Below are 14,072 nucleotides of genomic sequence, written 5' to 3' on the forward strand. Positions count from 1 at the left end.
TGTGTTGTAGTTCAGCCTTATCACAAATCAAAGTGTTTTGTGAAAGTCTCAGAGGTTTGTTTCAGACTGTCAAGCAACAAATGAAACAGCATCATAAAGACCAAAGAAGATGGCAGAAAGGTTTGGGGTTGAAGTTGTGGAGAAGCTTAAAGCAGCATTAGGTTCTGAAATAATATTCCAAGCTTTGAACATTTCATAGAGTAGTGCTTTAGGCGCCATTCAAATGTAAAGAAATTGCACAACTATAAACCTACACCAAGACATGATTGTCCACCTTAGCTTGAATCATCATTCAAGGAAAGGTAAACATATTTCGTGATTTTCATGAGATATGTATTTCAGGAACAATGCAACTCTTTTACATGTTGAAAACAAAAAACAAGAAATGAGTACATTGCAATGCCATAATAAAGGAAAGGAAGAAAAGAAGAAGAATCGTTTAGAACTAAAAAGAGCCGACCAAATTATCCGGATCCCTAGGAAAAGCCAAAATTCACACCACCACAACTGCAAGGTCTGTCTTTACGACGTTTTTCGACACTGCCGTGCGTGAATACGCCGTCGTTGCCGAGTGAAGTGCGTCTCTTTGGAGCAGATACCGGCTGAGAGAAACGCAGCAGCAGGACAAAACATTTATTCGGGCTCGCTTTTCCCTGGACCAACTCCGTTCACCGCGCATCCCTCCTCCGGAACATTACATTTACCCCGATAGCTCGATGTGGAAGCTGGGTTAAAAGGAGAAAGGGCCACGCTGGGGAAGGCAACCAGCTGAAATACCGAACCGAGCTCGTTGGAGGAGCACAGTTGCCTCCCAAAACGACGCTTTAATAAAGGAAGGAGTTCACACACTTCAGGCCAAACAGTGGTGAAAATGGACTATGACTTTAAAGTGAAGCTCACCGGCGAAAGAGAGCGAGTCGAGGACCTGTTTGAGTACGAAGGATGCAAAGTGGGAAGGGGCACCTACGGTCATGTATACAAGGCGAAGAGAAAAGATGGGTGAGTTTAATGAGCTGCAGGCCTCCAGCCAGGCAGCCAGCACCCCTCCCTGCCTCCCTCTCCCAAATACATTTAAATGATTCCTCTCGTTTTTCTCCCCTTCAAGAGGGCCAGGCTTACTGCTGCATATTCATGCAGACAATTTGAAGATATGTGTACTGACTTACTATTGTGACAGGGGCTCTCCGTTCTCTTGTACGGCATGCTTTTGTTTTTAGTAACATGTATTATTTGATTTATGACACTGAAGTCGCTCATTGGTCGGATTTGGCAGATGCATATAGGCTGATGACGTTTACCTATTTATGTTACTACAGTTATTTTCTCTGCACATGAATTAGTGTGAGATTCTGACGCAATGATTACTTGAGTAAAAATATCACGGTATTAAAAAGTAGCCCTATAGTTTTCTGCTTTTACACAGATGAACACCCGAAACTAAGATTGCTAAATATGTATAGATTATATTTATTTAATTACCATTAGTCCCTAGCATGTCTAAGAAATATGTATAGATTTTTTTATAACTTTGAACCCCTGAAATAACTGCTTTAGCGATTAAAGCGTTTCCTTTCTTTCCTCTTCTTTTATTTTATTTTAGAAAAGAGGTTTTTTTATATTTTCTTCGTATGTAAATTAGGGGGTAGGTTCCACAGGCACTAGAGACTCTAAAATTTTCTTTTGTGCAAAATTGTTTGTACATAAATATTTTGGACAAAAAAATTTTTGTTTCTCCTTTTCAATACATACATGGGAAGAAATGCATATATTGCCAGGAAGTTTTCGGTTTTTTTAAAATTGCAGATGCACTTTTTTTGTTTGTTTTTGCAAAATTGTTAATTCTCTCTTCTTTTTTTTTCTTTACAATAGTACCAATTTACTATTGTAGAGTAAATTGGCGGATTTACTCTACAATAAAAAAAGGTTTTCATCTAGAGGAAAAGCGGTTAAACATGGCAATTCCTCACCCAGAAATTAAGAGAGAAAACAATTAAAATGGGGCTGCACAGTGGCGCAGTTGGTAGCACTGTTGCCTTGCAGCAAGAAGGTCCTGGGTTCGGTTCCCGGCCGAGGTCTTTCTGCATGGAGTTTGCATGTTCTCCCTGTGCATGCGTGGGTTCTCTCCGGGTACTCCAGCTTCCTCCCACAGTCCAAAAACATGACTGTCAGGTTAATTGGTCTCTCTAAATTCTCCCTAGGTGTGAGTGTGTGTGTGCATGGTTGTTTGTCCTGTATGTCTCTGTGTTGCCCTGCAACAGACTGGCGACCTGTCCAGGGTGAACCCCGCCTCTCACCCGGAACGTAGCTGGAGATAGGCACCGGCAGCCCTCCCGACCCCATTAGGGACAAAGGGTGAACAGAAAATGGATGGATGGATGGAACAATTAAAATGCTTGATATTCTGGTTATAAAATCACTTAGATTCGGTGGCACAAAACACACCAACAAGACTTTCTTTATTTCAAAAAGGGACATTAAGTACTTGAAAGGGGGGAAAAAAGCATAGCTAAATTTCGTCCAGATTACCCAGACTGGCCAAATTGTACCCATACAGCCAAAGTTATGCAACAATAAAATAAAACACACTATAAACACAATACAACAACAATGTTTAAAATGATCTTATGGCTTTCAGTTAAAACAGAAAAGCATCAATTATCCCAATTTCCATTAAAAGTGAAATATTGATTCCTGCAGTAATAATAATGTTATCAATAACCACTGATGATTCTTTTAGTTAATATATCTATGCATAAGCAAACATGTAACACAAACACACTTGCTAAATTTAGCAGTAGATTTAATTGTTTATTGTGCAAAATTATCCCTTTTTAAGGAACACCAGTATAACCAGCTGGTATTAGGATAATTCAACAATCTGCAACATTTAGACTTAGACTTAGACTGACTTTATTATCATTTTGCATGCACAGGGTGTATACATTTAGGATCCAAAGAAACATTTCCGACCGTTTTCCAAGTTTGTCACAAACCACTAAAACTGCTTCTCTCTTAATATAGTAAAACATTATTTTTAGCAGATACATGCATTTCTCTCCAGTTACATGAATGATCATTTCATACATAATGTATGCCTAAAATCCTGGTAGATTTATAACAGGTGTTCAACATTCCCCAAAACTCAACTTCAGTGAATGTCGATGTTTTCAGCCTCTGTAGTGTTTAACTGGAAAACCCCTTTGGTTTTTCTCTTTCTGTTCGGGATTTTTTGTTGTTGTTGCTATTTCTATTTCTGTGTGTGTGAGAAACCACAGTACGGCATTCCACCCGGCAATATTGTAACAGAGGCTGCCTTTGTGTTTAGTTCGGAGGACTCTGGAAATGTAAATATTGTGCTAATTAGCTGATTTGTTTTCTCCACGATTTTACACTTAACATACATTTGCATACATCTGTAACAGAAGCTAAACCTGAAATGGGCAGAACATCAACACAAGTTGCACTTCTTGAGCCTTTCTAAATATTGTGACATTATGCCGTATGTTACTCTTTTGATTTAGTGAATTTAAAAATTTTTTATGTGATGGACTGATGGAAAATGGTGCATTATAAAGTGGATGCTTTGCGTCATTTTAATGTCAACATTTTTAGCAAATTATAATCTGGAAAGTGTGGCTGGCATTCAAATCTACTAAAAAAAACAAACGCTTATTTAAATGCCACAAGAGGACCAGCCCACAGCATGATTCTGCCATCAACATGTTTCACTGTGGGGACGGTGTGAGACTAAATAACTACACACCTCCTAGTGTTGGCCCACCACTTAGTGCGTATAAAGACCAATTAAAACAAAATTAAAGTCTGTGCTCTAACTTTCTGCCTTTCAGTTATTTTATAATTGAACCCACCAATTGTTTGGGGAAAACCTAGAATAAATCTAAATGGATGTTTTCCAAATGTCTCCTGCTGTTTGTAATCAGTTTCTTTTGAGCAGACCGTAGCTGGAAGGAGCCCATGCAGGAGCCATTATCACAGCCTGGACTGTGGCACCAACAGGAACCACTAAATAAAGCTCAAAGTGTTTAAAGATGTCGGAGTTGCCGCTGTTTAGGAAGTAAATCTGCTGTTTTTAAACCGACTCTGGAGAAGAGGATTTAGGCCGACAGGGAGGGGAAAGGGAGGGAATTTTCACCAATTCGTTCACGTATGAGAAAGTCCTCCTGCTCTGTTTGTGCCGTACTAGCTGCCAGGCAGAGCCTGTTTCCTCTCCCCTTCTTATTGTTTAAAGTCTCAGAGGTGAGCTTGATTACACAGATTTGGAGGTAATGCAACTTGGCCTCTTCTCCCCAGTTCCCGTGCCAGCTGCTGCCAAGCGGCCCCGTCCTTCATCTCTGTTTGCGTATGGGTCCCTCTCTGGGGGCCGGCAGTATGGCCTGGTGTTGATGCTGCTCTGCCTCTCTCCCTGTGTTTGTAGGAAGGACGATAAGGACTACGCCCTCAAGCAGATTGAAGGCACCGGTATCTCCATGTCGGCCTGCAGAGAGATTGCAGTAAGAGTTGCTTCTGGTTTTCCTTTCGGGCTGTGAGGCTCACACAACTCTTCACTACTGTAGTAAAATAATCACCTGTAATTAACAAGAACAATTGAAAATGGGGAATTAAAACATTAGTCGTCTGCTGTATGTTGTTTTTAAGTTACCATTTTCCACAGTCATTCATTTAAATAATTACCAAGAACTTATTTTCATTGTCATGCACCTTTCCTGAGGTTGCTTAGATATTCCTCCGATTGGGTTTTTGTGATGCAGCTGCTGCGGGAGCTGAAGCACCCTAACGTGATCTCGCTGCAGAAGGTTTTCCTGTCGCACGCTGACCGTAAAGTGTGGCTGCTGTTTGACTACGCAGAACACGATCTCTGGGTAAAAATGTAAACTTTCATAAAGCAACATGTTGTGCGCTGCATATTGTGAACTGTATTTCTAGCCTTCATTCTGTTTTGACATTTTGTTGTTAGAAAATCTCGCAGAAATGTTGGTAAATGTTGTGATGACTTTCGATTTGTGATATATGATGCTTTTCTTGTTTCCTGCCTTTGTCATCTGTGTTTCCATCACTCTGTGTCCTTGAGCATTGTGAGCAATATCATTTGTGTCCAGTCTGAGCATCTTACACTGTGCGACTCTATCCAAATGACTAAATATTACATTAAGATGTAAATTCAACTTCACACACCTTGGAGTTTATCAGCCAACAATCATTGCCCTCCAGTTACACTCACTGATATTGCAGTGATGTTGTACCAGCAATATATTATGCAGCCTTATATTTTATTATAACCATCCATCCACTCTTCATTCTTCTGTCATTTCCTTTTCCTTTCTTCTACCATCCCTTCATACCTTCTCTTCTTCCATTGTCCATTCTTTCTCTCACTCCTTCTCTTCTTTCGCTTCTTTTTTATTTCTGCTTTTGTTGCTGCTTCCATCCTTCATTCTTTCTTTCTTGTCTTCTTACTTTTACACCTTTGTATTTCTATCTATCCTTACTCCCCTTCTCCTTCCTAATATATTTATTTACATCCTTCTTTACTTCTTCCTTCATTCAGTTTCTTCTTTCCTTTCCCCCTATATTCTTCTGCCCCTCTTCTTTCTTTTTAGCTTTATCTTCCCTTCCATTATTTCTTATTTTTGTTCTTCCTTTTTATCTTTCATTACTCTTTTCTCTTTCCTTCCTTTATCTTTCAGTTTCCTGATCCCTTTTTTCTTCTAACCCTCATTCCTTCCTACTTTCCTTCTTTTTGTTCTTTTCTTACTGCTCTTTTGTTTTACTTGCCTCTTTCATCATTCTTTCATTCCTTACTTATATCCTTCCTACGTCCTCCCTTCCTATTTGATGCTTTTCTCCTTCTTTTTTCTGTAGCTTGTTTCCTGCCTTCCTTTCTCCATTCCTCCCTTGTTTTTCTTTTTCATTCCTTCTCATTCCTTTTATCTTCCCCCATACCTTCTTTCCAAATTTTTCCCTTTCTTCTCTTTCCTTTCTTCCGTCTTCCTTCCAGTGCTTATTGCAGGGTTTACAGTTAGAGGTAGACCTCAATAGAAATACCTGCAGTGAACTCTTTTGGCATTTTAAAAATGAACTCTCTCAATTTGATTCTGGAATAGCACAGAGCTGGAACATGAAGAATGTGTAGGAACTGTGTTTCTCGCTCTCTTTTTTTTCGCATTTAAATAAACATTCTCAGCTGCAGCTTTTCACCCATTTTCCAATCAATACACATAACTGAATGAATGTTCAGTGCCAAACCTCAGCGAAACCCACACACACACGCACACCCCCCCACACACACGCACGCCCACACACACACACACACAGAAACCAAGATGTTCTCCACATTTGGTAGTTAAACCTCCGCTGCATTACAGGCTGCAGCTGCAACTGGCAGACTAGCAAAGCTGAATTAAATACCTCTTTCTGCCACATAGCTTCAACACTTACAATGCCCTTTGAAACAAGTGGAAACACATGGCACGGATATCAGTCCTGCCCATCTTCCCTGTAGCTAGCTTAATGTTTATAATTTAGTATGAAAAGCTTCATGTATTTAAACTCAAATGCGAACGCACACTACATCAACTATTATCTTGTCTTCCCTCAGCACATTATTAAGTTTCACAGAGCCTCCAAGGCCAACAAGAAGCCACTTCAGCTTCCAAGAGGAATGGTCAAGTCTTTGCTCTACCAGATTCTGGATGGCATCCATTACCTCCACACTAACTGGGTGCTTCACAGAGACCTGGTAAGAGGGCTGGCTGTTTAGGTCAATCTGCATTCAATCAGTTAATTATTACATCATTAGGGTTGAAAGTGTTCATTTAATTACATAATTAGATACTAAACTTTAGTGTTTTTTAATAACTCTGTGAAGATAATAATAATAAGGTTGCAACTAACAATTATTTATGGAATTGATTATTCTGTTATTATTATGACAATCAATTTAATCTGAAGAAAATTGGCATATTCTGCAGATTTTTCATGTAACCTTTTTTATACAATATTAGAAATTCTTAAATATGCAAATAAACAAATAATCCAATTTAAAAAATTGGAAAAAATATTTTATTGCCTAAAATGCAATAATTTAGCATACCTTTTACTGAATTGAAACTGGGTGTGAAGATAAAACTATGCCACTTGAAGAGTTATGGGTAACTCATAATGACAGACAAAGGTGTTTTTATCTTAAATGTAAAATTTTGATATTTTCTACAGTTTTGGCTCAATTACTGCTATAACTATGTTTTGAGCCTGTGTACTACAGTTAGCGATTAACTACTACAGTAGTTGACGATCATTTCAATAATCGATTTGTCACAATTAATTCAATTAATCATCCTCTAGATAATAACAAATCACATAAAAAATTTCAAATGTTGATGTTTCTTCATCAAGAGTTTGATGAGGAAACATCGTTTTTCCACTAGAGGGCAGCAACAAACCATACTAAATGTTGAACTTCCTCAACTGAACCAAACAAAAATTGGAATATTGTTTTAATGTTTGTCTTGTCGCCATCAGAAACCAGCCAACATTTTAGTGATGGGAGAAGGGCCAGAGAGGGGAAGAGTAAAGATCGGTATGTATGGGCTCTAAATACTCTGCTTATTGTTTTAGTTGACTTCACCTTCATCAACTAATTTATTCGTTTTGCAGCGGACATGGGGTTTGCCCGTCTCTTCAATTCACCACTGAAGCCTTTAGCTGACCTCGACCCCGTGGTGGTCACCTTCTGGTACAGAGCGCCTGAACTGCTGCTGGGAGCTCGGCACTACACCAAAGCCATCGGTGAGGCCTTGTGCTCTCCTTGTATGTGTGCGACCAGCCGTATGGTGGAAAACTCTGGGTTAGTGTCCGCTCTGTTTTCCTTCCAGACATCTGGGCGATCGGCTGCATTTTTGCGGAGCTGCTTACATCTGAGCCCATATTCCACTGTCGTCAGGAAGATATCAAGACCAGCAACCCTTACCATCATGACCAGCTGGACCGAATCTTTAACGTTATGGGCTTCCCTGCTGGTGAGACTCTTCACACACCCTCAGAGGAAAATATTCCAGAGGAAATGACTATTTATTTTAATCATGTTATTATGCCTTTATTCTACCTGCTTTGTTGTTGTTGTTGTTTTTATCTGGGAAGAGATGTGATTAAGAAGATAGCATTTCCCATTCCTGGCTAAGGCTCGTTATTTCCTTAGGCTTTACTTGCTCTGTTTGGATTAATGTGGTCTGCAGGCTCTGAGAGTCAGTCTACAGTCCCTGCACATGATGCCAAGTCACAAACAGAAACATTTGCTGGCAGGGATGCATTTGGACCGATATTTTCCAGTTCACCAACCCCACCCATTTGTTATCGTTGCTGCTCTTTTTATTTAATACAGTACACCAGTTTGTATAAAAGTTACTTCTTAAGTCTTCATTAAAAGTTGACCCCTTTTTTAATGTTGCTTGTAAATGGAGTGGGGTTTTAGCTTTAGTGTTGCTACAGTCTGGGAAAAGATGGGATTTGATTTGGGGAAAGTACTAGATTTGTGTTTTCACACTTAATTGTGTTCCCTAAAAGTTATGTCCACCCATCAATCCATTTTTGTCAGTTTCATATTTAAAACCTGACCACATATCTTCAAAATATTTCAGAATACCTGACATGTCAGATAAGTCTGACATGTCAGGTATTCATGGAATTTCATATCATGTATTCCATGATCGCGTTGATATCATGGACTTTGACATCAAATTCCATGTCAAAACATAAAATTTGACATGGATTGTGTGTTGGAATCCTGTCACTTAAAAAAGCTAATTGTTGTTAAATCATTGCTTGTAGCTTGTCAAACTTTTTTTGCTTTTTGTCTGAAAAAGAGATGTTAATTTGTTCCATATCCTCGAGTATAAACAAGTGCAACTTTGCTTTTTTTGTTGTTGTTTGACAGATAAAGACTGGGAGGACATTAAAAAGATGCCAGAGCACTCCACACTGATGAAAGACTTCAGGAGGAACACGTGAGTCTGCAAAAAAACAAAAACAAAACAACTCTGTCCTAATTTCTTAAATCTAAGATCTAAAACAAAACCAGAGCAAAGCAAACTGTGTCTGCCGGAAAAAAGGCATTTGGAGTTACACATGTTTAACTATTTGTATATATGTGGTAAGTTGAAATAAGGAATTATTCATATATGTTGCGTCATTTCTTTCATAGATACACAAACTGCAGCCTTATAAAGTATATGGAGAAACATAAAGTAAAACCAGACAGTAAAGCATTCCACTTGGTGAGTTTTAACAAATCTGTCCAGTATAATTTTGATTTATCTGCTTGTTTCACATTAACGCCTATCTTTTCTTGACAGCTGCAAAAACTGTTGACCATGGACCCCATTCGTAGAATCACTTCTGAGCAGGCGATGCAGGACCCCTACTTTTTAGAAGAACCTCTACCAACCTCTGAGTGAGCTACTGAAGCACACACATCCACTTTATCGCTCACCTAACAGTCATTAGATAGATTCACAGGATGCAGAGACTTGAATGTGTCTCCTGGTTAATTAGATCTCGCTCCTGGAAATAAGCATATTAAGGTGACCTATTTTCTTTGGCTTTTTTCTTCTAGTGTGTTTGCAGGCTGTCAGATTCCTTATCCCAAGAGGGAGTTCCTGACAGAGGAGGAGCCAGAGGACAAAGGAGACAAAGTAATATCCATTTAGTGTAGAGCCCTCTTCCATTCAGTTTACAGGACCTTAGAAAAATACACAGACCACTTGTATTTCTTTTCTTTTTTTTTCTTCCAAATGATCACAAACTTCTATATATTTCATTGGAACTTTATCAGGCTGGGGAGGCAGAGTCTTAATCAGAGAAGCAGCCAAGAGGCCTATATTAACTCTGAAGGAGCTGCAGAAACACTCCAGCTGGGCAAAGACCCTAAACATACAGCCAGAGCTATTATATAATGGTTTAGATCAAAGCATTTCCATGTTTTAATATGTCCTAATCAAAGTTCAGAGTTAAATCTGTGGCCATCCGGGGGAGACTTGACTGAGACACACCTCAAACTGCAGCCCCGTGTGGTTTTATAAAGATTACAGATGCTTAAATGCAAATGCAGGCCACACTTTTAGTTTAGTTTCAAAAAAAATATGTATATGAAAACTTCACAACTATGCACTACTTTGTTTTGATCAATACCATAAAATCCCAATGAAATGCATTGAGGCTGTAAAGTGACATGATATGAAAAAGTTGACAGATTTTCCACTCATAAGTTTTCATTGATGGCCAGATTCACATTTATAAAATCTTGTTTTGCGTTTTGTAGAAAAACCAGCAGCAGCAACAGGGAAACAACCACACAAATGGGGCAGGCCACACCGGTAACCCTGACAACAGCCACACCCAGGGCCCGCCACTAAAGAAAGTGCGAGTTGTCCCACCCACCACTACCTCAGGTGGCCTCTTAATATCCTCAGACTACCAGGTGAGTTCTTATGTCCTGACATCACCATGACGCTCAGTTTCGCAAACATGCAGGAGATATTTCAGATAGAACATGTAGGACATCTTTAGTCAGAAAGACTCCCCCCCCCACCACCCTCAAATAACAGCTTTCTTCTTTTCTCACATTGCTGCTTTGAAGGATAGCTCTGGTCTCTGTCTTCAATTTTTTGTCACCTCAAAAAAAAAGACCGAAATTGCTATGTGACAAAAAGAAACCTCACTAACATCAGAAAGTTTCTAATTTCATGCAAATTGTTTTTACAAAGACATTTGGCTAAACCGAACATTGTTTTATATGTTTTTTTCTTTGACCCCACAGCGTTCGAATCCACATGCTGCCTACCAGAACCCTGGACCAAGCACATCACTGCCCCAAAGCAGCATGGGATACTCCTCTACCTCCCAACAGCCACCCCAGTACTCCCACCAGACCCACCGCTACTGAAACGCCCCTCCTTGCACATAGACACACGTATTTCTAGAACACATACACACACAGCTCTCACCACGCCCACCTGAATGAATGTACTGAGGGATGTGGGGAGACCTTCCCTATCAACCAGTCAACTAATCAACCCTACAGAGGGCGCTATATCTGCAGCAGTCTGTCAACAAACTCTACTTGTTCCAGACAACAACCATAAAACAAATCCAGTATTAGAAACACAGCATAGAGCCTGAGTCGTGAAGCAAAAAGCAGGAGGTTAAAAATAAACAGAAATGTGATTGAATCCAACCTGTTTCTGCTACTCAGACGTAATAAAACCGACCAAGAGTCTCTTGTGTCATCTCCTCTCCTCTGCGACTGACCCTCTTCCAGTGCACCCCTTTCCTGTCAAAGCTTGGATGAACCTGAAAGCTGCTATGTGACTGCCGGCCATGACAGATTCCCAGCCTTTTCCTCATTTCCGTGTTTCCATTCATGTGAGGGCTGAAATGAGCTGCTGGGAAGCATGCTGGGTGGATGCGGATCTCCCGCATCCGTTGAGTGGATTTTTTTTTCTTTTTATTTCCAAAGGACGACAAAGAAAACGACAAGATTTTAGTAGTTTATAATTTAATCTGTTGTCATGGTTTCGTTTTCATGGCAAGAGCGGCTTGTCTGAGCCAAGCACTCGGCCTCTTGCTGTGGGTTAAAGCCTTAGAGTACATGACGACAAAATCAACCAGTGGCATGGAGGAAGGCCGATTGAACATGCATTGTACTGTAATGTACTGAAATATTTTACATGAAACAAATATCCTGACAATAAAAGTGGAAACATTAAGTTTGGTGATCATTTTTAAGCATGTGTGGAAAAGCATTATGTCCAAAGATGACAAGATACAAGACGAGAACACTTGGATTTTGTATTTGCTTTAAAACAACTCTTCTTCTCAAAAGCAGGAAAGTTATTTCATCTTTGATATTAATTAAGAATTTATCAGTCTTTAGAACCTAATTCCTAAATATCAGGGCACAACAAAGTAGTATGTTTTAAAACAGGGTAAATGTAGCTTTAGCTACATAGTATGATAAGTTCTTAAAGTCTGGGTATGTGGTCATGAAATTTAATATTCAGAAAATAAATATAAAGTTTTATCCAAAGTTTGGCGTTTTAAAGACTGAAAGCAATAATACAAGCAAATGAAATGATTGTAAAGTAAATTTAGGTGGGAGAAACCTCTTCCCAATTTTCTTTCGACATAAAACTCATGAAACCAATACTTATAGTGGGGAATAGATACTGTGCATCCTAGAACAGTGTAAACTACTTCCAGTGAACATATGTAAACTGTTAATGTACATTTGACCTCCAAATGACAAGAATGTCAGCAGATTAGAACAGTGAAGCTGGTGTACAAACAAGAGATCTCACTTTGCCCTAAGCTTTAGACGTGGATTTATGTTTGGAAAAACATGTTTGTTCTTCAGTCCCTGAAGTGACTTGCGGTTAGAGTAGCCGGAGTTTTACTCAAGTAAGAACTGAGATACTTCATGCTAATATTACTCAAGAGTATGCAGTAAAACTACTCCTAGTTGTACAGTTTTTTCCCCAAAATGTTACTCAAGTAAATAAAATGTCCACTTCTGGGTGTGTGTCTACCAGCATTTCAGATCTCAAAATTGAATATTTGTTGTCCATTACTGGGAAAATATCTTGAGGTCAGGCAGATTAGACGGGGAGAGTCTGTGAGCATCCTTTTTTTACGTCTCAGTACAGACTTCCAATTAAATTTAGGTTTGAATTTGTCTAGAGCATTCTCACATATGCATATGTTTTGAACTAGCTCAGTTGCATGTCTTGCTTTATGTTTGGAGTGTTTACTCTGCTGAAAGTCAAACCTGTGCCACCATCTCAAGTATTTTGCAGCCTCTTAACAGGTTTTTTCCAGAATAGCCATGTATTTAGGACCATCCATTTTTAATTTCTACTCTGACCTGGTTCAGTAAACTTGATGAAGAAAAACATTCCCACAGCATCATGCAGCCACCATGGGGATGGTGTGTTCAAGAGGATGTATATGGTTAGTTTTCATCTAAGCATACAATTTCCAATGTAGGCCAAAGAGTTTAAAGCACCTTCTTCTATGTGTTTGTGCTGCCTACAGCTTTGAGGCAAGCCTGGAACAGGACTTTCTTCATGTCACTCTTACATAAAGGCCAAAGATGTGGACATAGTAACTAATAGTTTTCCTGTCAACAGATTCTCCCCATGCTGTGGATCTCCATAGCTTCTCCAGAGTTACCTTTGACCTCTCGTCTGCCTGTCTGATTGATACCTGCCCTGCCTTTGTTTTGTTTTGTTTTAGTAAACAACCATGTCTTGTAGGTTTGCTTAAAGTACTCTTTTCCATTTTCAGATTCTGAATTAAAGTACTCTGTGACATTTTTAAAGCTTGGGGTATTATAACCTAACCCTGATTTTAAAATGTCAACAACTTTATCCTTACAACACGAAGGAGAACACGATATTCCTTGATCCAAAGAAATTGAAGTTGGTTAAAAAAAATTATCTGGCATTTGTGTTTTTTCTAAGGCTTTAGGACTCCAGCAAGATGCAGTAGAACGCATTATTCACAAATAAGAAATTCATCTTGCTCCAAAAAGCTCTTATCTACCTGAGCATGCAATATCAAACAAGAATCTGCTCCATATCTCACTCTGACTGGTCACACCAATCAAAAAATATGCTTAAAAATAACAAGTTAATTGCATTTATTTAAGCAGAAGATATTGGACACCAAGCAAGATGGGGAGGGGGTGGGAAAAAGATAGCTTCTCAAAATATCAGCTACTTTTAAGATGTTAAGTTTGACATTGCTCTCTTGGATTTTTTTTATTATTTGACAAGTAAAAATGGGAGCAACTCAGACAGTTCTGGAAAGCATTAAAGCATTTCAAAATGCATTGATTTTTCTTCCTTTACTGTGCAATAATGTGACATGCTTCCTTTGCTTACATGTATTTTTTTTTTCTTTTCTGTTGCAGACATATTTCACTGACTATTTTCGCCTAAGCACACACCTGAAACACTAGACCATAAATCTGGATCAGGTTCTGTTGAACCTTTTTCTGA

General features: G+C 39.1%; 1 protein-coding gene across 1 annotated transcript; it reads left to right on the forward strand.

Annotated features, from left to right (window-relative positions):
• Nucleotides 1–545: 545 nt before the first annotated feature.
• Nucleotides 546–11,780, forward strand: cdk8 (cyclin dependent kinase 8). Its single transcript, XM_032551659.1, has 13 exons — nt 546–999; nt 4,436–4,511; nt 4,770–4,880; nt 6,617–6,757; nt 7,540–7,597; nt 7,675–7,806; nt 7,893–8,036; nt 8,951–9,020; nt 9,218–9,290; nt 9,369–9,466; nt 9,629–9,707; nt 10,334–10,492; nt 10,832–11,780. Exons 1-13 carry the CDS (start codon nt 872–874, stop codon nt 10,955–10,957), a joined length of 1,395 nt encoding a protein of 464 aa, XP_032407550.1. The 5' UTR covers nt 546–871; the 3' UTR covers nt 10,958–11,780.
• The last annotated feature ends 2,292 nt before the right edge of the window (nt 11,781–14,072 follow it).

This window comes from Xiphophorus hellerii, chromosome 21, assembly GCF_003331165.1.
Source record: "Xiphophorus hellerii strain 12219 chromosome 21, Xiphophorus_hellerii-4.1, whole genome shotgun sequence".
In the NCBI taxonomy this organism is placed as follows: domain Eukaryota; kingdom Metazoa; phylum Chordata; class Actinopteri; order Cyprinodontiformes; family Poeciliidae; genus Xiphophorus; species Xiphophorus hellerii.

Excerpts from the sequence above, each read along its gene's own strand:
- cdk8 (XM_032551659.1), top strand. The coding sequence starts at position 872 with ATGGACTATGACTTTAAAGTGAAGCTCACCGGCGAAAGAGAGCGAGTC. Across the intron at positions 9,021-9,217 it reads AAAGACTTCAGGAGGAACAC|ATACACAAACTGCAGCCTTA; the intron begins GTGAGTCTGCAA and ends TTTCTTTCATAG. Across the intron at positions 9,708-10,333 it reads CAGAGGACAAAGGAGACAAA|AAAAACCAGCAGCAGCAACA; the intron begins GTAATATCCATT and ends TGCGTTTTGTAG.